The sequence below is a fragment of the Esox lucius genome, chromosome 5 (genome assembly GCF_011004845.1).
Source record: "Esox lucius isolate fEsoLuc1 chromosome 5, fEsoLuc1.pri, whole genome shotgun sequence".
Taxonomy (NCBI): Eukaryota; Metazoa; Chordata; class Actinopteri; order Esociformes; family Esocidae; genus Esox; species Esox lucius.
Genome location: NC_047573.1, coordinates 25,924,561 through 25,946,996, shown reverse-complemented (window position 1 = coordinate 25,946,996; position 22,436 = coordinate 25,924,561). Strand labels below are relative to the sequence as shown.

The 22,436-nt window shown below is 40.6% G+C and overlaps 2 protein-coding genes across 15 annotated transcripts in view; both read right to left on the bottom strand.

The window, feature by feature from the left end:
• LOC105030729 (liprin-alpha-3) overlaps positions 1-1,373 on the bottom strand; it is a 29,619-nt gene extending 28,246 nt beyond the window's left edge. For 7 of the 9 annotated variants that reach the window (XM_020046768.3, XM_020046770.3, XM_020046767.3 and 4 more), the window contains exon 1: positions 1,102-1,369. The gene's annotated coding sequence lies outside the window, so the exon portion shown is untranslated. Of the gene's footprint in view, positions 1-1,101 lie in introns of all 9 variants that reach the window. The other 2 variants (XM_020046775.2, XM_020046773.3) reach the window with 2 other exon arrangements.
• A 1,491-nt stretch (positions 1,374-2,864) lies between these two features.
• si:ch211-234p6.5 (pleckstrin homology domain-containing family A member 4) lies at positions 2,865-22,094 on the bottom strand. 6 transcript variants are annotated; one of them, XM_020046763.1, is made up of 24 exons: positions 21,777-22,094; positions 19,560-19,632; positions 19,321-19,419; positions 18,381-18,453; positions 16,111-16,211; positions 15,886-16,004; positions 15,357-15,560; positions 14,926-15,226; positions 14,637-14,696; positions 14,234-14,371; positions 13,235-13,303; positions 13,021-13,101; positions 12,648-12,800; positions 12,327-12,425; positions 11,783-11,891; positions 11,298-11,374; positions 10,889-10,993; positions 10,583-10,673; positions 10,276-10,322; positions 9,753-9,884; positions 9,011-9,592; positions 5,718-5,836; positions 5,253-5,374; positions 2,865-4,919 (listed from the first exon to the last, which is right to left on the bottom strand). In XM_020046763.1, exons 1-24 carry the CDS (start codon positions 21,815-21,817, stop codon positions 3,637-3,639), a joined length of 4,278 nt encoding a protein of 1,425 aa, XP_019902322.1. In that variant the 5' UTR covers positions 21,818-22,094; the 3' UTR covers positions 2,865-3,636. The 6 variants fall into 6 exon arrangements, with proteins under 6 accessions (XP_019902322.1, XP_019902324.1, XP_019902323.1 ...); XM_020046765.1 differs by having other exon boundaries at positions 9,083-9,592; XM_020046764.1 differs by lacking the exon at positions 21,777-22,094 and adding an exon at positions 20,226-20,400.
• Positions 22,095-22,436: the final 342 nt, after the last annotated feature.

Genomic DNA, 22,436 nt, shown 5'->3' with positions numbered 1-22,436 from the left:
CATATAAACTCAGAATTTACACACACACAAAATAATGCACAGCTTTTTACGCATTAAATATATCTAAGGCGGCGGTTTAAACTGTGCCACATTAGCAAACAGAAGGAAAGCCTATTTCCATCCATGTCATAGCACCAAACGCATCGTTGAAATCAATAACTGATTGTCGGCAGCTGGGCTGACAGAATGAAAGGAACGAAAACTAATCAAACATGCATTTAATTGCATCCCCGACGGTGTTTAAAAGCTGAAATTACGTGATTTGAGATGACAGCGATAGGCTACCTCCATTTCTAAATGTATGGAAATAAAAAAAACGCTAAGACAAATACAAACAGACAATAAATACATTTGTATAAATGAATAGCCTCGACGCAGAATACTTGCATTTGTCTATGCATTTGAGACATGCCTGTATGTTCATAAAAACACCCGCAGTTTGCAGGAAGATAACCCGATGGCAACTCATGGCATCACAGGCTATAAAAGCTTCTTGGTTTGTTGAGAATGCCCGTTAGAAATATACTAAACCGATTCCCAAAATGCATGCCACATATTTTATATAGGCTACAATTTATTTCAGAAAAAAACAAAAGAGAACGACTAAATAATTTGAGTGACCGGAATGTTTCTGAAAATTCTTGCTTAATAAAGATATTGTATAGTCTATGCACCGGTTATTATTCATGTAGATTTGTAATAAACGAATAAAGGTTTATAATAAACTATGCAATTCAAGTGCTACATACACTGTTATATGTAGGCTATGCTACATTTCTCGCTAGGTATCACCTCACCTAACTGTATGCAAACGGGAGCGAGCGCGCGCCCTAAATAAATCGTGTATGTTGCTAACGCACCTGTCAATGCCTGACATACGGAGCATTGCATCGTTTATTTTATTTCTTTTTCCTCACTCCAAACCGCTGTATCCCCCTCCCTTCCTGACAACACAATAAACGTTAGGCTACTCATTATCCGTTACACACAAACACACACACATTTTGACACACTCATTTGCACTCTTACAATAACGTGCATGTTTTCTCGTTTCATGCCATTAAAATGGTTTCTAAGGGGAGGTGTAAGTTTCATCCTTACCACAGTCATCGTGCGTTTCCCATATTGTCCAAATCTGACGTTAAATATTACTCGGATCCATCTGAGCGGATTTTGTGCCTGTGCCCCTTTTAAAACCCCGGATATATGGTTTTCCCCCGACTCGCTCCTTTCCACATGTAAATGGCATAAGGGAGCGGGGGAGCGACGGCACACCACCTTACCATAGCCTCTCCCTCTGTCGGATTGGAAGGTAATGGGTCTTAAAGAAACATTCTCTCAGCATTCTCCGCATCTCTCTGTGATTTACGCGTGCACACGCGAGCCCACACTCGCGCTAACGGGGGCGCGCGGCCCAAAGACCCACACACACACACGCACAAACACACACGCACACGCACACGCAAACAAGAAGCCAAACAAACACCTGATTAATTATGAGCTTCAGTAAATGCTTATGAGATGGCGACGTTAACAGAGATGATTTTTTAGCATCAAAAGTATCGCACCGTGCATACAGGTCGGATGATATCCGTAACATTATAACTTGACAAACCAAGGTGATCATGGTGTGCATTAGGCCAGTCAGTCTTTATAACGTTTAGCATATCAAGCATCCATGCGCTGTAGCTGACAGGTCTTCTCAGCTGACAAATCACCTATGTGAGCATCTCTTATTTGGTTGCACAAGCAAGATTAGCCTCTACACTAATATCACGTAGGCTGCACCAGATAAGCTATTTTGTAATGGTTGTACTGGAATTAGGCTACAGGACTGAGTAGGCAAGTGCAGTCCAAACATCAAATGATAAAGTTTGTGCAATGGGCTATACAATTTACATTTTCACACATTGTATCAATCTTTGAATGTGTGACAGTATATAACATTTATAAATAGTTGACTGTGTCTTGCCCCAAATGGTCTTTGCATATTCATGTTAATTAAGCATATGTTATGCTACTCTGTCATAATGTAGGAGTATGTCCATCTTAAAAGTATAATAAATATACATTAAACAGAAATATGCAAAACTCTCCATTCCATGCTGAGTATGGTAAGAAAAAATAAGGGAATTCAACTGGACAAGGATGCTATTAGGTTCATTGTTGCTGTTTATGTGTTTAGTTGTCATGTTGTCTTATCAATATTGATTACCATTTACCTACCATCTGCATACAGTAGTCTGTATATTTAATTCCAGTGCATTGCATTAGGTTATTAAGCTAAAAGGCATTGTTTGATGTACATTTCTTCATAACACACACACACACATATATATATAAATATATACATATATATATATATCTATATATATATATATATATATATATATATATATATATATATATATATATATATATATATATATAAGATATATATATAGATAGATAGATAGATAGATAGATAGATAGATATAGATGAGACATCTCCGAATATCAGGTAAACTGGTAAGCTAGGCTGAATTTGGCACAGTTTAAACCAAAGGTAGTGGGGCTGTCTTTAAGAGCGCGAGAGCACAGCAAGAGGTGATGTAATGTGTTCTCAGACAATGATGTCATCGACTGAGACACAGCAAGGATTTAAAGCGACAAAGGCATTTTTAAAAACCCAATGCAATTTTGTGTTAGGCCTGGCGAGAGAAGAGTTAAGCAGACGGAGAAGCAGTCTAGAGGACCAATGTTGAGGGAGAGAAAGCGCTATTGATGAAACGAGTGAGTGCAAGTCTGCATACATAAACCCCACATACAGTATCTGTCATATTTATTCATGGTATACACATAACACATCTCAGTGCAACATATGGTAATGTCAGACACATGTTTATTAATTAGGACATTTGAGATACAAAACACAAGCATGTGTCATGTTATACAGTGAGTATCATATTAAGGGTTATAGGTGAACAATGAACAACCATCCATCTGTGATATGTGTACATTGGTTCAGTGTTAAGACATGTAAACAAGTTGGAATGACTGTGTAACCTCAGACTTTAAACGTTATATTATTTAGTTGCTATTACAGTGGCTTGCATTGTATTCATACTGCATAGGACCAAAATACAAACAGTGTATACATAATCTGTGATTATCTGCAGATTTTACATAGATTGATGTTTTGGTTTTTGGAGAATATAACTAGGAGCAAGGTTCAAATATGTAACCCATATGCTTATTTTATCCCAATGTTTTGAAAACAAGCAATTGTAAACAAAAATTTTATAGATTCAAAATATGGCTAATACCATCATTTTTACACCCATAGCTCTATGAATTAGATTAGTTTTTCCAGCCCCGTCATTAAGCTATTTATGGAAACAGGGAGAACATATTGTTATTATTTCAATTGCTGTATTCCACTGTAAGATAGTTTTACAGGTAACCATTTGAATTGCTCTCTAAACCATGTGATCCCATTCTCATATTCTGAGAAGGGTTCTGTTCCCTGAATTTCATTGTTCCTCTCTCATCAATATGCAATTTTTCTCACGTTTGTACTTGCACCCCAATCTTCCGCATTCCTCCATTTATTGTTGTTTTACATCTTCCTTGTCATCCTCCATTTTTGTAGTCACACTACAAACTTGTTCGGAGTACTGTTACTCTCCCTTTTCCAAATGAGGCACCTTGGTTCTCCTTTCCACTTTCAAAGAGGCCTAAAGAATTGGTTTTGGACAGGCTAGCTCTCTTTTGGACAGTTTCTTTGCTTCCTCCAGCCAAACTGCTGTCTGACGACTTTGACTCTACAGTTCTTGCATGTTCCACATTCCCATCTACCATCTCAAATGTTCCACATTTCCTTTTTGCTGTTTTTGACCTTTCACATGTATCTGTGGTCTGCTCTGATTCTGGGTAATCCAACATTTCGGGATAAGTCAATGCCTGACTTTCCCTGACATTCTTGTTACTTTCATGACACTGCACCTCTGTTGCTTTGGTCAAAGTGTCATTGTCTGGTATCTCTTCATAGATGCATAGGTCATGTTCTGGTCTGATTGAGGCATGTGATGTTAGATTACGAGAGAATTGTGGGTTCATGTGTGTTATGTCTTGAAGCTCATTGGTTACAGTGTCTCCACTAATATGACTTATTGAGGATTCTGAAAGGTGGTGACCTTTGATTTCTCGGTCTGTTGGTCTTAGCACACCATAGGTAACTTCATCTGCTGTTGAAATCTTATTGGTTGCCCCCTCGATCTCTTCTACGTGACTGGATATGGATTGTCCATCAATCATCGTAATGTCTGTGTCTGACAGATTGATGTCACTTGTGATTTTATAGAAAAGGGAATGGTTCTCCAACATTTTCTCGAAACTTTCACTAACAGTGAATGAGGCACCATTTGAAGCAGTTCTTGAATGTTCATATTGATCATTGATCAGGTTCAAGGTTTCCTCACGACATGTTGAATCCAGTCCTTGGTCACGTAAAGGTATGAACTCATGCCTCTGATTGGTTGAGAGAAACCATTCTGCTCTTTGATTGGTGGACAGAAAAATGCGTTCACCATGACTGGTTGAGAGTTCCTCTTGGTTTTCTTCCTGTTCTTCCTCCTCGCACCTCTTTTTAAATGTCTGGCCTTTATTGTTCTGGTATACAGCCATCGAGGAGATGTGATTGGGGGAAATAGGTGGTTTATTTTCTTTTTTATGTTTCATGATACCCTTTCTGTCACTATGACCTTCGTGCTGCATTTTGTTCTCAATATGACCCTCATGACCTTTCATACGTCCCTTTTCCTCATCTGCATTAGGTGGTTTCTCTCCAGGGGTCGGAGGTTCAGCTGTCCCGTAACGACGTAGAACAGCTCCGTCACTATGACACCAGCCTCCACAAACATCCTCATTAGGTCTGGAAACTGAAACGTACACAACATTTTGCCATTGGTGTGTTTCTCTGAATTTCGTATAGCAAAGACTGTATAGCAGGGGTCGACAACAGGTGGACTACGTCCGAATCCTACCCAGTGTTCACGGAAATAAAATACAAGCCATTATTCCATTCATTATCGATGTAATGCATTTATAACTTGGAATCATTTTCAAATACAGTTTCCCAAATATTTGCCTACCCCTGCTATTTAGCTACAGATAGCAATGTAGTAAAAAGTAAGAACGTTTGTGCTCAAAATACTTTCTCGCATCAGCACAATGTGAATGTTTGCACCAAATCATTATGCTTAAATGAGTACCTGATATTTCCCTGCCCTTCGTGGTGCTCTCATAGGTCTTTGTAGAAGGGGTGTTGCGGGACTCCTCTCTCTCCCCTCTCGACAGCGGACGGCCGGATGCCAGAGCACTCTCTCTGACTGCACTAAGTGACAAAGGGGAGAGATGCAGAGACAGAGGGAGAAAAAGAAGAAGAGAGCGAGGGAGGGGAGGCAGGAAGACAGAGAAAGGTGGTGGAAAGAAGGCCCTGAGATTAAAGCTACATTTGTTGATGCATGCAAACACATAAGAGAAACACACATCCATACAATAAGGCAGCAACACTGAGAGAGGTAAACACAGTCTATAGTGTCTCAAGCGAGTTAGGTTATTGGATATTTAATATTGACACACAAGGCAATCATGAGGACCCAGCTGTCTGTCAGAATGACTAAGTATGAAATGAACATGCAGTACAATACATTATACAGACACACAGTGAATCCCACCTCCGAATGACTCTCTCTCTGATCCTCTCGACACGTCTCAGTTTGGCCTCTCTCTGGTCAGGGGTGAGAAAGAGGTCAGGGTCTGAGCCAGATGTTGGGAGAGCAACGCATCCCTCAACCTGTAACAGGAAAGCAACAACCCTTGGTTATGTTCCATGAAACATTTATGAGTCAATGAGTGTAAATTAGGAGTGTGCACAGTGGCATCAGAAAGTTTTCAGACTCTCCACTTTCTCCATTTTCTTGTGTTATAGACTGAATTTATAACAGATAAAGCCATAACACATTTTTTTTAAATGTGCGCCAATTTATTTTAAATAAAAAAGGAAATATCTCAATATGAAGACCCTTTGTTCAATACTTTGTGAAGACACATTTGGCACATAAGTCAAGTCTTAAGTATGTCTCCAGCTTTGCACAATTGGATTTGGGCAGTTTCTCCCATTCTTCCTTGTAGATCCTCTCAAGCGCAGTCAGATGGGATGGTGAGTGCAGCTGAACTGTGATTTTCAGGTCTTAGATGTCAATGGGGTCCAAATACAGACTTAGTCCACTCCAGCATTGTCAAGGCTGTTTGCTTTGGGTCGTTTTCTTCAAACCAGTCTCAATACCTCATAGAGTTCCTATGCACTCTGGATCAGGTTTTCTTCAAAGACCTCTCTGTATTTTGCTCAGTTCATCCTTCCCGTAGTCCTGATCAGTCTCCTAGTCTGTGTGATTGAGAAGCATCCCCCTAGCATGATGCTGGCACCAACATGCTTCACAATAGTGAAGGTTATGAGAGCTACCATGGCAATGAGAGCTACCATGTTTTCATCAGACAAAGCGCTTGGCAGTGAGGCATCATAATTTAATTTTGTTCTCCTCAGTCTATCTGGAAGGTTCTCCCATCTCTGCAGAGAAACTTGGGAGTTTGGTTAGAGTGGCCAATTTTGGTTCTTGGTCACCTCCCTGACAAGGCCCTTGACCGGTTTCTAAGTTTGGCTGCACAGCCAGCTCCAGGAATAGTCTTGTTGGTTCCAAACATCTCCCAATTCACAAAGATTATGCTTACTGTAGTCGTGGGAAATGTCCATGTTTTAGCAAAAAAAAAATTACTTTCCCCAGATGTGTCTCTATGGAGGTCGATGTTGAGTTCCAGGACTTGAAGTCTAAAGACTTGGCTTAGTTTTTGCTCTCATATGCACAGTAAAATGTGGGAACTTTTACAGACAGGGGTGTGCCTTTGTAAATCATGTCTAATCAATTGAATTTGCCCCAGATAGACTATCAAGTTCTAGAAACATCTCAAGGATGATCAACAGACAAAGGACATACACCGATCAGCCATAACATTATGACCACTTGCCTAATATTCTGCAGGTCCCCATTTTGTCGCCAAAACAGGCCTGACCCGTCGAGGCATGGACTCCACTAGACCTCTGAAGGTGTGCTGTGGTATCTGGCACCAAGACGTCAGCAGCAGATTCTTTAAGTCCTGTAAGTTGCGAGGTGGAGCCTCCATGGATCAGACCTGTTTGTCCAGCACATCCCACATATGCTCGATTGGATTGAGATCTGGGGAATTTGGTGGCCAAGTCAACACCTTGAATTTGTTGTTGTGTTCCTCAAAACATTCCTGAACCATTTTTGCTTTGTGGCAGGGCTCTTTATCCTGCTGAAAGAGGCCAATGCCCTCAGGGAATATCGTTGCCATGAAAGAGTGCCCATGGTCTGCAACAATATGATCAGGTAGGTGGTACATGTCAAAGTAACATCCACATGAATGGCAGGAGCCAAGGATTCTCAGCAGAACACTGCCTCCGTCGGCTTGCCTTCTTCCCATGTGTTCTCCAGGTAAACAAAGCACCCGGCCATCCATGTGATGTAAAAGAAAATGTGATTCATCAGACCATTGCTCCATGGTCCAGTTCTCATGCTCACATGCCCATTGTAGGGTCTTTCGGCAGTGGACAGGGGTCAGCTTGTGCACCCTGACTGGTCTGTGGCTAGGCAGCCCCATACGCAACAAACTGCAATGCACTGTGTGTTTTGGCACCTTTCTATCAGTACCAGCTTTTTCAGCAATTTGAACTGCAGTAGCTCATCTGTTGGATCAGACCACACGGGCCTGCCTTCATTTCCCACGTGTATCAATTGAGCTTTGGCCGCCCATGACCCTGTTCTTTCCTTGGACCACTTTTGATAGGTACTGACCACTGCAGACTGGGAACTCCCAACAAGGGCTGCAGTTTTGGTGGTGCTCTGACCCAGTCGCCTAGCCATCACAACTTGGCCCTTGTCAAGGTCGCTCAGATCCTTACGCTTGCCCATTTTTCCTATTTCTAACACTTCAACTTTGAGGACAGAATGTTCACTTACTCCCTAATATATCCCATCCACTGACAGGTGGCATGATAATGAGATTATCCGTGTTAATGTTATGGCTGATCGGTGTATCAGTGTTATTCACTTCACCTGTCAGTGGTCATAATGTAATGGCTGATCTGTGCATATATATACAGTACATACAGTATATACGGTACATATATACACACTATACAGCCAAAGGTATCTGGACACCCAACCATCACACCTATGTGAGCTTGTTGGACCTCCCATTTCAAACATTGGGTATTAATATGGAGTTTGCAGCTGCCACTCTTCTGGGAAGATTTTACACAATATTTTGGAGTGTCTCTCTGGGAATTTGTGCCCATTCAGCCAAAAGAGCATTCGTGAAGTCAGGCACTGATGTTGGATGAGAAGGCCAAGCTTGCTATTGCCATTCCAATTTATTCCAAAGTTGTTCAGTGGGATTGAGGTCAGGTATCTGTGCAGGCTACACAAGTTCCTCCACACCAACCCCATTAAACCATGTCTTTCTGGACCCACTTTGTGCACAGGAGCACAACGTTGGAAGCACCCAATTGTCTAAAATGTATTTGTATCCTTGTGCATTAAGAGAACACTTCACTGGAACTAAGGGGCCTAGCCTTGACCTTGTCTATGGAGATTTCATGGATATAGGCTGCTTTTATGCACCTGTGAGCAATGGGTGTGGCTGAAACGCCTGCTGAAGAACTCAATTATTAGTTGTTTCCACATTCTTTTGGCCATATAGTGTACATTCTGTATAAGGGGTATTTAAAACAGGCACATCTGTCATTAGTGATGACCAAACATGTAATAGCTAATTGGGCTGTTAGTGGCTAATTCGCTTGTAAAACTTTAATTATTCTCATGGTTTATAACTGGATTAGGGGTTGAGATTAAATGAACTGTTCTGAACAAGTCCACATTAATCTTCTCACCTTCTCTTCCTCCCTTTGACCTTCTCTCAATACTTCTCTTCTACAGTCAAGACCCTCATCATCCTCTCTTACCCTGGAATCGCGGGCCACGCCTCTGTTATCGGCCACACCTTCGTTTCCCACAACTGCCTGGTCACAACTCGGCTGAAGCATCATAGCATCCGCAGAAGGCTCCTCGCTCTGGGTGTCTTCTCTAGAGGCCCTGGTAGTGACATTGTGGCTCTCTTTGGCCCTAGTTGCATTGAGGCCATGGGTGTTTTGCACCTCCCTCTCTGAAGCTACACCGTGTGGAGCTTTAGCTAACTGTTTGGCCGGTTGCTGCTCCACCAGGCTAATCTCTGACGCCTCCGCCTGGGACCAGTTGGAATTTTGATCGGACATGTCGAATAACTGCCTTCGAGGCGGTTTCTGGAATAATTTCTTGCTCGGTTCTGTCAGTCTGTGTTGCACCCCTGGAGGAATCTGCTCAGGCAGTGGAGTGGCCAGCTCGGGAGGGGGGTCCTCGACAGAAACGTGTCGGGCAATCAGAGGGGACGGCAAGATGGCTGTGACGATTCTCGTCACCCTCAGTGGGAAGGGCGCCTGAAGAAAAAAATATATAGATTGCCCTTAATGACTGATTTACACCTATAGGAATTGTGCAATATATTTATATAGCCATTCAGCACTAGATCGTTGACTACATGTGTATACATGTTGGATCATATGTAAATCCATAACACTTATCCTCATGGAACCCAACCTCGTCTATCGGTTGTGAACTTTGACCCTTCGTTCGGATAGGGCCGCCCGCGGGTGGGTTCCTCCGACTGGTTAGTCTCTCCTGATGTCTTCTCATCCTCTCCATCTGCTCCCCTTCACTCATCCTTCCCTTCTGAGGAAGAGTTCATGCGTTAGAAGGACACAAACGACTCTCATCCACAGAATGACTGGAAGTCAGAGATTGTGTGTGAAAAGAATTGCCAGAGCATGCATCAGTGCCAAATGCAAAATCTGTGATATTTTGCGAGTGTTTATGAGCGTGAGAGAGAGAGAGAGAGAGAAGGGGGTTGGGTGTAACTACAGCCAAAACCCTAGTGCCATGTGTCTATGCTTCCCTCTGTTGACTGTCAGGTATATTGCAATGCGCCCTGATTGAACGGCTTCGACTGAAAGGAAATATCTACTTCGAAATATTGTCACTTAACGTGTATGGATTCCATCAAGTGAATCAAATTTCTAAAAAGAGCATATAGCATACAAGGAGATTCCTTGAACAATCTTACCTTATTTTTTGCATCTGGTGTGGACCATCTTGAGCTAAACTGAGATTCTGTTGTTGACAGAGATAAATGGAGAGGAAACACCATTTAATAACACCAAGAAGACTTGCCAGGGACAATGAAGTGCAATGTACCACTATGAGAAAGAACAAGTGTCCTCAAAACAATGATCTAAACAACAAATCTTGATGGGATTCAGTTTTTCGTCAACGTTAGGCCATAGTGGGCTCACCTCCTCTCTGGAAATTGATCATACATAGGTGGTTAAAGTACTTGGTCGTCCTCATAAACTCCCTATCATACTAGCTACCTGATGTTTCTCTCTGTGTCCTGTCACCAATGGGATCGGATTGGTTGTTTCCTCTTCTATCTAATGGATCTACAGGACAAGTGTAGATGACCTGAAGAACATACACGCACAAAGATACATGCATTGATGATGGATTTAGAGTGGAATTATCATTATGGTTGCTTCTTAATTCTGTGCCATTTTAGTGTGCTGGCACTATTACCGGCAGTGACTGATAAAAATGGCATTGTATTAAGCATTAGCTGGGGGATTCGCTAAACCTACAATGGCGAGCAGGTAATCAGGATGGACATTCTCATAACTCACCTCGTAGTTTGGCTCCATCCTCTCACGCCCCTGGTCTCTACCCTGATTCGTGTCTTGGAGCTCCTGAGGTAAAGGTGGGCGGGCCGGAGGTTCTGATTCCATCCCCTGACAAAACCAGAAACACAATTGAGAGCTGATTCTTCGGTGACAGCCATACAAAACATCCCTGGCAAATGTATTTGACCTTTCGATACTGGGTGCACTCGTACCCCACTCTGAATTAGTGTGATTGACAGGAGGCTGGTGGCATTTTAAACGGGTAGGATAGGCATGGTTTGATTCCACTCGGTTGACAACGTTACTGCTACAACGTGTTATGAGCTGTCTCCTAAGGAGTCTCCTGAGGTAACACTCCACAGCATGTCACCTACAGTACTGTGTCCCTGGGGTTTTAGTGTGGTAGTTGTACCATTGGCAGGCCGCACTGTGTCCTCTCCGTTGGAGATCCAGGTGTACCCGGGTGGGAGGAAGGATTCTGGAATGTTCCTTTAGTACACACAAGGGGTGAAGAGAATGCATGGCTACAGATTTAGGATATGGATTTGAAGCAGTTTGCTACTGCAGACAATGTAACTGGAAATATTAATTACCTGGAATATGACAGGCGGGTTTGCACAGCAGAGATGAAGCCAGTAACATTTGCTCTTGTTTAGTTTCAGTGTTTCTTTCAGCACTTTCGCCTTTTTAATTGTTTTTGAGCATGGATTAAATCAAGCATTTTTCTTTGTCTTACCGTCTATGGATTCTTCTTCTTGTTATTTTTTTTCTATTTTTAGGCTTTTGGTCAATTTGCCTAAATCATTATTATGTTGTGGTCCTGCAACCAAAATCGTATCTGATTCTGTCATACTATAGAAACACTAGACTAAAGATGTGTATGTATATAATAGTTACCTGGGTGCCTCTGCAAGCCAAGCAGGACCCGGAAGTGATCCCGGTTTACCCTGAGTCCAGAGAGGATATCCTCCATCATCCACAGTTCTCTCTGGGCCTGGGACTGCTCCTGGGGAAGGACAAGGGTGAGTTGGGTGAAGTCTACCGTTTTCCAGACCCAGAATATGTATAATCCTATAATGAAAAAGCACTTTCAACTGGAGATTTTATTTTAGTCCAGGAAAATATATTTTGTGCTTAAAACCATTATGCATTTGGGAAAGATATTATGAATATACAGAAGGGGTATTCAGCTTTGACCTTTGAAGCCAATTACACACCATTTTTTCATTGCAACCCCCTAATCAGGAACTTATTTAGACTTGGGACACCAGGTGGGTGCAATTAATGAAAAGAAAACCAGCAGGCTCCAGGCCACATAGGGTAAGAGTTAAATACTCCTGGTTTAGAGTGTTCTCGACTTCCAGAATATACATAGTGTATTCAGATAAATGCTGTAAAAGTACAAGTCTCCGTGGAGGGTGATAACATGAGGAGTCTTTACCTGTGGCATTCCAAAATTACAGACGTGCTGGAGGTGTGAGCGGAACACAGACAGCTCACTTTCCATCCTCTCATACTGGCTCCACACTCTCTCCATTTCCTGTACCAAAGAAACAAAATGAAAGTGTTTAAATTAGGTGTTAAAAACTATCAAGTTAAGATCCACATTAATGGCCTTTCCGATATAGATAGAAATGCAGTTTTCATCCAGTCTTTTTATTGTTAACATTCTCTTAAGATAACAGTACCGTTAGCATTGTTGCAGTTCAGAATGTATATTTTTGACAGAACCAGCTGGGGTAAATGCCTGTATGTTACGCACCAACGAGACGTCACACATTCTCGCTCGGATGGTGATCAGTTCTTCCTGGAGCAAAGCCTTCTGGTTGAGTGCTCCTTCCTGTCCTCTGAGTCCTTGGCTCCTCCACTCATCCAGTTGCATCCTGGTCATCTCTAAGGCATACTGAACATGGTCCTATGAGAAAGGGAACGCCGGGGAGGTTGAGACTGTGTAGACCGTGTTGTAAAATGTTGATTCTAACCCATTAAACTGTGTTTAATCCAAATTTAGAAGTTTGTTATGACAATTTGTGCTATCACGGAAAGCCACTGACTGTGTAATAAAGATAAGTCATGTTTGTGCAAAGTGTTCAGGCAAAGTGAATAACAGGAAACTGGAAGCTGAAAGTACTGACCTTATCCAGTTGTAGCTTGGCCAGTTCCAGAGAGAGAGACTGGAGAAGTTTGTCACACCCACACAGTCTAGTCAGCACAGCCTAGCACAAACACACAATTAAACAATGACAGAGACTAAATGGTGGAAGCAAACTGATGAAACGAAAACAGGGAAACGATAAGATGGATATAAGGATGGCATTTTATGAAAAGATAACAAATACAAGGTCTTACATCTGCTTCACTCTCGAGAAGTTGGATGGGTGATGGAGTCTCGCTGTCATTCAGCTCAGATTTGGCAGGCTGTAAGCAGAGAGTTCATGACAGGTCATGATATAATCACTGTTTTTCATTGCGATTTTCTAAACGACCTCCTATAACTCATACATCCCAAACTGCGCATGGCGTATGAGCTCCTTGTGAATGACACGTTTGTGTTGAGATTCCGATGTCTCGAGTGAGTATTTTGTTTTAGTGTTTTGTAGAGCCATCGTCTTGTAATACTACACAAAACATCAATATTTTTGAGACAATTTATACAAACAGACATATCTGTCTGTATAAGCCTCTACATTTGATGATTATGAAAGTTGTTTTACCCATAAACTCATGAGTCATTGATACACGTTCTGTTGTGCATATAAACAATTATATTGTATAAGAACTTCTTTTATTATACGTAGTGGAAATGTGTTAAAAAGTTTGACCTCAAAAGAGTTTAAAGTAATTACTTTCATAATCCTCCAAATAGCCGATATTTGAACATACTGACACTACAACATTACTATAGTAACATAGACATAAGCAACAGCCATGTCAAACAATGTATTTAGCTTAGGTTTGAACCAAAATACAAAAGCCTGTCACTAGAAAATGCAATTTACAGTTTTTTGGACTAAGATAATTGACAGACAGATAGACAGACAGGATGTACCAGAGGTGGTTGAAGCAGACAGTCAGACAGACAGGTTGTATCCTAGGAGGCTGATGCAGACAGACAAACAGACAGACAGACATGGTTGTCCCATAGGTGACAGTAGCAGACAGATTGTACCACAGGTGGCGGTAGCAGACAGACAGACTGACAGAGAGACAGACAGAGAGGTTTTACCACAGGTGGCGGTAGCAGACAGACTGACAGACAGACTGACAGACGGACAGAGAGGTTGTACCACAGGTGGCGGTAGCAGACAGACTGACAGACAGACTGACAGACAGACAGAGAGGTTGTACCACAGGTGGCGGTAGCAGACAGACAGACATGTGACTGCGATGGTGGTGGTGGGGGTGTGGTGGGTGGTGAGCATGTGGAACTCTTGATGTTGTGGGCAAAGGGGGCAGTAAGTCTGTTTGTCCCTCTGTTGAGTTGCTCTGGAGAGAGAAACAGGATACAGATATATATGATAAAGTATATAAATCATGAAATAATTAAAATATTATATTGTGTGTTAATATTTTATTGTGTGTCACTAAGTACAGTAATACACAATAAAAACTTGGAATATTATATAAACTCCACCAGGTAATGATGTCATACATTTTCATGTATAAACATTCCGGTATGATAATATTATTATTATTACACAAGGAGATTATGCTCACTTTCTATTTTGTGTATATTCACACACAACTGTACCTTTCCTAAAGCTCTTCGTCCACTTGGGATATGGTGGAGGGAGGAATATACAGGTGTAGGCTAGGGGGGAAAACAACGTGAAGGTTGAGCTAATTGAAGACTGTAAAAACCCAACGTTAAACCCACCCTTAATTAACTTCCTCTTTAATTTGATGATCTTGTACTCTTAACAGAGACACACACTCTGTAATCCTTCCATCCTGAGTCTCTACTTAACATTCACATATTTATTATAATACAAGTTTTGTGGTACAACAATACTACAAAGAAGTCACTGTGTCCTCTTTACCCTGTTGACAGTTTGCCATCTCTCAGATCCTGGAGTGTGGGGGGCGGACTTAAACTCCAGCTTGGGGGACCCAGAGGCGCAACACTGAGTCATAATGCCTGGATCATCCTGGGGTCGAATGTCAACCCGGCCCACTGGCGTGTGGGGTCGCGACACCAATTGACCCCTGGGGGTTAAAGAACCTGTCCTCATATATTCTGGCGGTGTGTTAGAACTAGAAAGGAAGGGAAGGGAATCCTCATCTTTCCGCTCCACCCGTCTGCTCCTGAACTCTGTCGGGCTGGGGGTTCTGGTCGATGGGCTTAATGGACGAGACAGAACATAGGATAGAAGGCCAAATTCAACACCCACAACGGTCTAAATGTGTTTGGTGATAGAGACACCGACAGAACCTAGATGTGTAACCAAGAGGCGGTCGCTGTGTGTTCTACCTTTGTCGCATGCTCCGCCTTCCGCTAGGTTCTGAACGGGGTGTCCCTGATCTCCCCCTGGTGACCTGACTTGGTTCCCTTTGTGATCGGATGGCGTGCTCTGCATTTTGTGAGAGACCATCTCGGAGAGAGGGGGATTGAGGGAGATCCACTGACTCACTGCTGCCACCCATCTGTGTGAAGTCCTGATAACTCGAGCAACGCCTGAGAGCACATGAGTGGATCGTATATAATTCGAAAACACGACAGCATCATGACTGGACTATACACTCTTCCAAATAAAATCCAGTAGAAAACATGACAGCATCATGACTGGACTATACACTCTTCCAAATAAAATCCAGTAGAAAATATGACAGCATCATGACTGGACTATACACTCTTCCTATTAAAATCCAGTAGAAAATATGACAACAACATAATTGGACTATACACTCTTCCTACTAAAATCCATTGGAAATAGGTGTTCTAGAATGTTCTAATGAGCCTTATGATGATGATAATTGTTATTATTCTTGTCATTATATACCTGTTGATGGAGCTGTCTGCTTCCATACAAGCTGACTGATTGAGTGCCCTGACCCAGCTCAGCATGTCCTCCTGAGTGTCGGCACAGAAGAAGTAGGAGCGCATACCCTGATGCACCACCTGACATCATAATAACACGTTATTCTGCAGAGTGATAGAAAGTATACACAAGACAAATGCGTACATGCGCGTGCAGAGAAGTGGAATGGGCATTTATGTCACTTACTTTGAAAGTGTTTTTTCTGTTTTTGCATTCTCGTGGTGTGCAGAAGAGAATGCTGTAGCTAGGTAGCGGTATGCTCCCTAGAACAGACTCTTCTCTACTGTCTGGGGCAGAACGAGTTGAGAGAAAAAGAGAAATGAGAGAGGCTCTACTCTTTAAATAATGTACCCATGCTGCAATACTGGGTCATTCTTCAACTACTGTAGCTGCATTTTTGTGTCCTTGGCAGAAATTAAACAAACAAAAACACGTTTTTTATTTTGTATTTTTGTCAAACTTACTTGAAACCAAAAGGATTATTATTATATTATAATAATAATACATAAAAATTGCCTTTTATGTGTAGTTTTTGCCATATTGCCTTTGTCCCTTGGCCTGATTTTACACATTCAACCCTGCTTTATTTTGAATTTAATGTTGGTCTAATATTAACTTAAAATCCAAATGGGACATAAATGTCAGTTTTAATGAAATGTATCATGTGTTGTAAGGTATATTATTATTTTATGTATTTTTTTATAAAAAGAACACCTGTCCCTTGGGGTCACAGCTCATATTTTCTTTAAATGTACAAATAATATGAAAAATATCATTTTTTATTGTGTATTTTGGGTTTATTTAATGATAACTCTGCTAACAGACATTAGCAAGCTAAAAGATTGCGCTTGTTTTTATAAAACCTGACCAAATGTAATTCCCACAACAGTCATTGCCATCACTGATTATGTGATGGGGAAGACATATTGTAAAGGAAATGACAATGCTAGTGTTATAAATGCATTTCAGTTGGCTTATATCACACCTACCACCACAGCTCAGCCCATTGCAGACCTTCATGAAGGACTGATTGGAAAATTATGTGTGGTCAGATATGATGGGGATTCTTACCCGGGCATCATACAAGATGTTGGCTCTGACAGCTGCGCTTTGGTTAAGTTGTGTTGGCAAAAACAGGTTTTTCTGGCCAATGAGAGATGATGGGGTCTGGTTTCAGCAAGAACATTTTCTTAGATTGGTCTCAGAGCCTCAACCAGTTACAAAGAGGCATGTGATGTTGGATTCTGCAGTTTGGGTATAAATATGTGTTGTCCTTGAATATAATGGATAAAGGCACCTTTGGTGAGGGTTGTGAGGTATAATTGGCTATGCCTATATATACCAATATTAAAATGCAGGTCTAGTTCTGCCACCAAGTATATGTTTTTTGTGAAAGCAAATCCCTATTTGTAACACTGAAACTGTAAAATAGGTTAAGTTTGATTTAGCTTGGTTTAATATTTAGTATTTTAAAAAGCTAGTTTCAAATTAATTTTTACCAATAAGCTCACTTATATTTAATGTTAGAGTTTTGTTTCTTTCATTTTGAACTTAAAATGTCAAACTCAAAGGTAATGTAGTTCCAACGTGTTACCTTTTAAACAGATGTCATTTCAAGCTATATAAATCTATTGTTCAATTGTCATTCTTAGTTTTGCTTCTTTGTTTACTTTTTAAATAGTAAGTCCAACCTTTGCAATTGCTTTCAGGTTTCAGCACAGAGAGAGCATGAGATAATCATTTTTCTGCCATCTGATTTAATGTGCATTAATGGTTTATCTTCAGATAACAATAGTCTATTTCAAAATTGATGTTACTTTGTGTCAGAGATAATAAAAGTGAACATTGTTCAACAATGCTGTTTTTCACATGTAATTTCCAACACTTGCAGTCTTTTCTGCCACACTATGTCATTTCCATCACAATCCATATTTCTAGGAAAAAATCATAAAAATAACACAATCCCACTTATAATATTTTATAGTTTAAAAAATGTGTGCAGTTATTGCTAGAATTAAATTATTGAATTGGAAAACTCATAATATTGCCATGTAGGAGATTGAATGGAAGACTTTAGTGAAACAGTTGACAGCAGTTTTTCATCTAAACAATAGAAAAATACTATCCCTAAAATACTGAAAATAAATAAAATTATACAATTGGGCACATCTATGTGTGAAATTTCATTAAATATTTTGAAAACACAAGATATGTTTATCATTTTGTTCAAAAAACACCTTTTTGTGGTGTGATGGACATAGTTTTTTTCTGAATGTTAGAATAAAATGACAAGAATTATATATTATTTAATAATTCCATCACAGCCACTATCAGGACATGTTTCATCACAAGATGATGAAATTAAATATATCAAAAAGGTTTTCTAAACATGTGTTAGATTCAAAAACAGTTTCATAGTTGAAGAATGACCATACTATAAAGTATTATTGGCTTGCCTTTGTAATAGAACAGACAGTAGTTTGACAGGACAAACCATCTTCTTTTCCACAGTTTCAGCCCAGAGCTGTCCTGCATGGGAAAAAAGTGTTGATAAGCAGTCATAAGGAACCCCTCTGAGTCTGGTTCCTCTCTAGGTTTCTTCCTAAGTTCCGACCTATTAAGGAGTTTTTCCTAGCCAGTGTGCATCAACCCAGTTGTTCTTGGGGTTTCAGGTTGGGTGTCTGTAAAAGCCCTTAGTGACAACTGCTGATGTAAAAAGGGCTTTATAAAACACATTGTTTTGATTGATTGGTAGTATAGCCATTCCAATTAATTCATCAGAACAGGTATGTAATTGTTTGAAGCAGTTATACATAAATAAATCATGAATTATAATCATGATTATATAATCATTTAAAAAGATATAGTCCTCTATTTCATAAGCAGTACTAATGTAGGTTCCGTGTTGCTCAGTTGGTCAAGCAGGGTGTTCCCAGTGCCAAGTATATGGTTTAAATTCTCACTGGCAGCCAGTACAAAGATTATAAAAATGTATGCACACACTGTAAGTGGGTGTGGATAAGTGCCCGTTAAATTACTTAAAAATGTATTTTGGGGTTCCAGACAACTGGTTGTAAAAGTGACTGAAAGTATGTGCCCCATGTCATCAAAACCACTCCCTTTCAGGTATGGAATTTCTGGGCTAACTGAGATGTGATAATGATTTTAAGTTTTAAGTTATAAACAACATATTACACATCCAGCCCAAAAGTTTAAAATATGTACAAAGAAAAAAAAGTTTGTTATTTGCAAATATTCCAGAATGCATCTTTAACTATGCATAACGGCTTATTTAGTATTCATAATAGTGTTCCCAGATGCCTTATATCCATCTTCAACAGAAACTTAAATGTCTACCTTGCAGTGAATTAGGATATTAATTTCACTGAACAGTACCTTTTTATTTAGCCAGCCCCTGATCACAACAGGGCAGTTCGGATCTCTCTTAGCCGCCCTACATCTCTTCCCAAACGTTTGCACCCTGTCATCACTGTCCTGTGAAAGATGGAGAGAGGATGATTAAAATGATTGCTGATAACCTCAGTCAATGTGGATGTTAATGCTGGCCAGTGTGGTTTATCATATGACCTAGTTAAGTCTAGAGTAAAGCAGAGTCGGGGAAAGGAGAGACAAACCATGCTTTTAACAGGAAAAGAGGAGATAGTGACTACACTCGAGGCTTGGCTCATTCGGTCCTGGTCCTCCATTCTACGAGACAGATAAAGTGAAACAGAGAGAGAAAAGGAAGTAACTCATTAAGAATACTTGCATGAACCACATGTATCTACACAAAAAGTTTTATATGAACGCAATCAAATAATTAACACAGTCATTTCAAATAGTAAAAGTACAGTTACCTGTTGTGCAATTGATACGTTAGGAGTGAACCATTTCCCAGTAAATGTATTAATAAAAACATTAGTTTGAAGTATAACGCGGTTTGAAGTATCCCATTAGTTACAAAACTCAATAAGGTAAATATGAACTCACAAGCCAACGTGCTGCTTAGGGAGTTCCTATAAAGGTTTCTTTCTAATCACTTGTAAGCTGTTGTTTACATGATTCTCTAGATTACCAACTGAAAAAAGTCTCACTATGGTTTCATTACACAGCTGCTGAACAAATCTTTGCTTGTTTGGAGAAGAGCTGACAGTGACAAAACAAACCAGTAGACACAAAACACAGAAGAAAAAAATACCAACGAGTAGGCCTGAACACATTATGATAATTAACAGGGATTGCCTCACCAGACCGAAACAATATTGCCAATTCACCCCTGTAAAGTATACAACAGAACAAACCAAAGCTCCGTGTTGTTCCTTTCCAGTTCAATCCCGTCCAATGTGTAACTTTCCACCAAGAACAATATGTGATAGGTCCCAAACACATTTACCCATACCGAAGATATTGCAACTCTCTGTTCCTGGAGAGGGGAGTGTCGTAGAGTTCTTGCCCACCCCGTTCCCCCCAATATACTCTCTGACTGAGTTCTATTCTAAGCTCTCACAGGACCTGCCGTCCCACGGTGAAACTGACAGGTGACAGCTGCATCGCCATGGTAGCAGGGAGGGGTCTGGGAGTGTGTGAAAATGAATCCGGGGCAGAAGGCAGAGACGGTATGCGAGAGATCCTAAGAGAATGTGGAACACAAAATGACACAGTAGACTCCACTGCTGAGGAAGGCAGACAGAAAGGGGAAGCCAGGATGAAAGCAATGGGAATGGGGGATATGCCACATGTTAAAGGCAAGGAACCGGGAATTATTCAGAGGCTAACCAAAACAAAAGCTAGGAAAGAGCAAGACTCATAAGGAACATGTAAATCAGTACCACCGCAAAGTAATCCTGAGAGACACACTTATTTGGAATGTTAATATAATTAAGATACATGACCAAAGACTTATCACAAACAAGAGAGACAGAAACAAAGACAAGGCAACAAGAAGCCATTGTCGGGGACCAGGGCTCTAGCCAACAATGGCTTATGTGGGTGTGGTAAAATATTTGGAGAATCTCCTTCTCAACTAATAGGTTGGCACGCTAGCTTGAGAATCAAAAAATCAAATGCTAAAGAGCACTAGCAAAGACAAGCGCTGTGTTTGTGTCCCACACAAAGTGGGCTTTGTAGCGTGGCGCTCAAGGAACCGGGGAACGTCATGGGAAGGTTAACACTGAGCATGTTGAACTAATGACACAGGGAAGTCATCTCTTTCCATCTACACACAGACCTCCCTAATTATTACAATGCTTATTTTATAAATACTTTCATTCCCGTAATGACAAAAATGGCTTTGACTGACACCCTGTTATAGTATGAATATGAATAAAACAATTGTTTATGGCTAAAATAAACATCAGTGTTATCAGTCCAAATGTGCGGTAACGTTGTCGTGGATTACTATATTGGGAATTCGTGTGTAAAGTGTCTTATTTATCTGTTATTTACAGAGAGAGCTCCCATTGAGATTGTACTTTTGTATTAGTATAATTCATTGAAATACTGAGAAAATGTCATAAAACATGTGGACATAAAAATAACAGAAAATGCAATACATACTATGCATGTAATTTAGCAGGTTATTATTGATGTACTGATATTACACCTACAACTGTCACCCAACTAATAATGTTTTCTGAATTGTACTTAATATCAACATTTCATAAATAATTTCAAAGTTAAGTAGAGTTAATGTTAATTTTACATTAATCAAGTCAAGAAAAGAAGAACAAGTGATTTTGAAATGGAACTTAATTAAATACGACTAGTTAGTTTCTTACTGTTTTTACTGATTCTCCAACATCCCATGTTATGTATATTTCTCAATGCATCATAAACATGCCACATTGCTGTACCTGATTAAATGTGTCCGCCTGCTGGTTTTCTCAACCACCATCCCTTGGCTCTAGTCCTGAGTCCTCACAGCATCTTCCCAGGGTTGGCTGCTCTCTCCTGGCCTGTTTCCCCTTCAGTTACACAACTATCCTGCTCTACTGTACTCAATACTTGGTAATCCCTTTCTCTCTTTGTCTATCTCAATCCCTCCTTTTCTTCTGTTCTGGGTTTATCTGTCCAATTTGTCCGGCCATCTACCTACACTGTCCATTGACAGTCAATCTGCCTTTCTTCCTTCTAACAGTGGGCTCTCTGTGCGCTCCCTCTTCTTCCCTTCCTTCTTCCCTCCCTCCCTCACTCCCTCAGTCACTCTATTTCTCCAAGGGTGTCTGTGACTTGGGCATAAAAAATGCTGTTCTCTCTTTCTCTCAACCCTCCATTACCACCCCAATATAAGAATAAAGTCAAATACCGAATAATTAGCAACACTGGTGTTATTTGTGATGTTGGTGAGTATAACACATTGGTGCGCCACCGTTTCATTAGATTAAATGTGTCTTGCCCATTGGTTTCCAACACTCCTTCATGGTCTTAACCCTAGAGCAGGTCTGTTGGACTCTGGTCACGCAAAGTCACAACGCTTGTGAATTTCATTTTTACCTAGAAGTTAATATCAATCA

What these genes read in the sequence shown, in the direction of transcription:
- si:ch211-234p6.5 (XM_020046763.1), bottom strand. Translation starts at nt 21,817, where the DNA reads ATGGTGGTTGAGAAAACCAGCAGGCGGACACATTTAATCAG. An exon ending in GGGGCTGGCTAAATAAAAAG is followed by an intron (nt 18,454 to 19,320) that starts GTACTGTTCAGT and finishes TTTCCCATGCAG; the next exon opens with GACAGCTCTGGGCTGAAACT. An exon ending in GCAGACAGCTCCATCAACAG is followed by an intron (nt 15,561 to 15,885) that starts GTATATAATGAC and finishes ATGTGCTCTCAG; the next exon opens with GCGTTGCTCGAGTTATCAGG.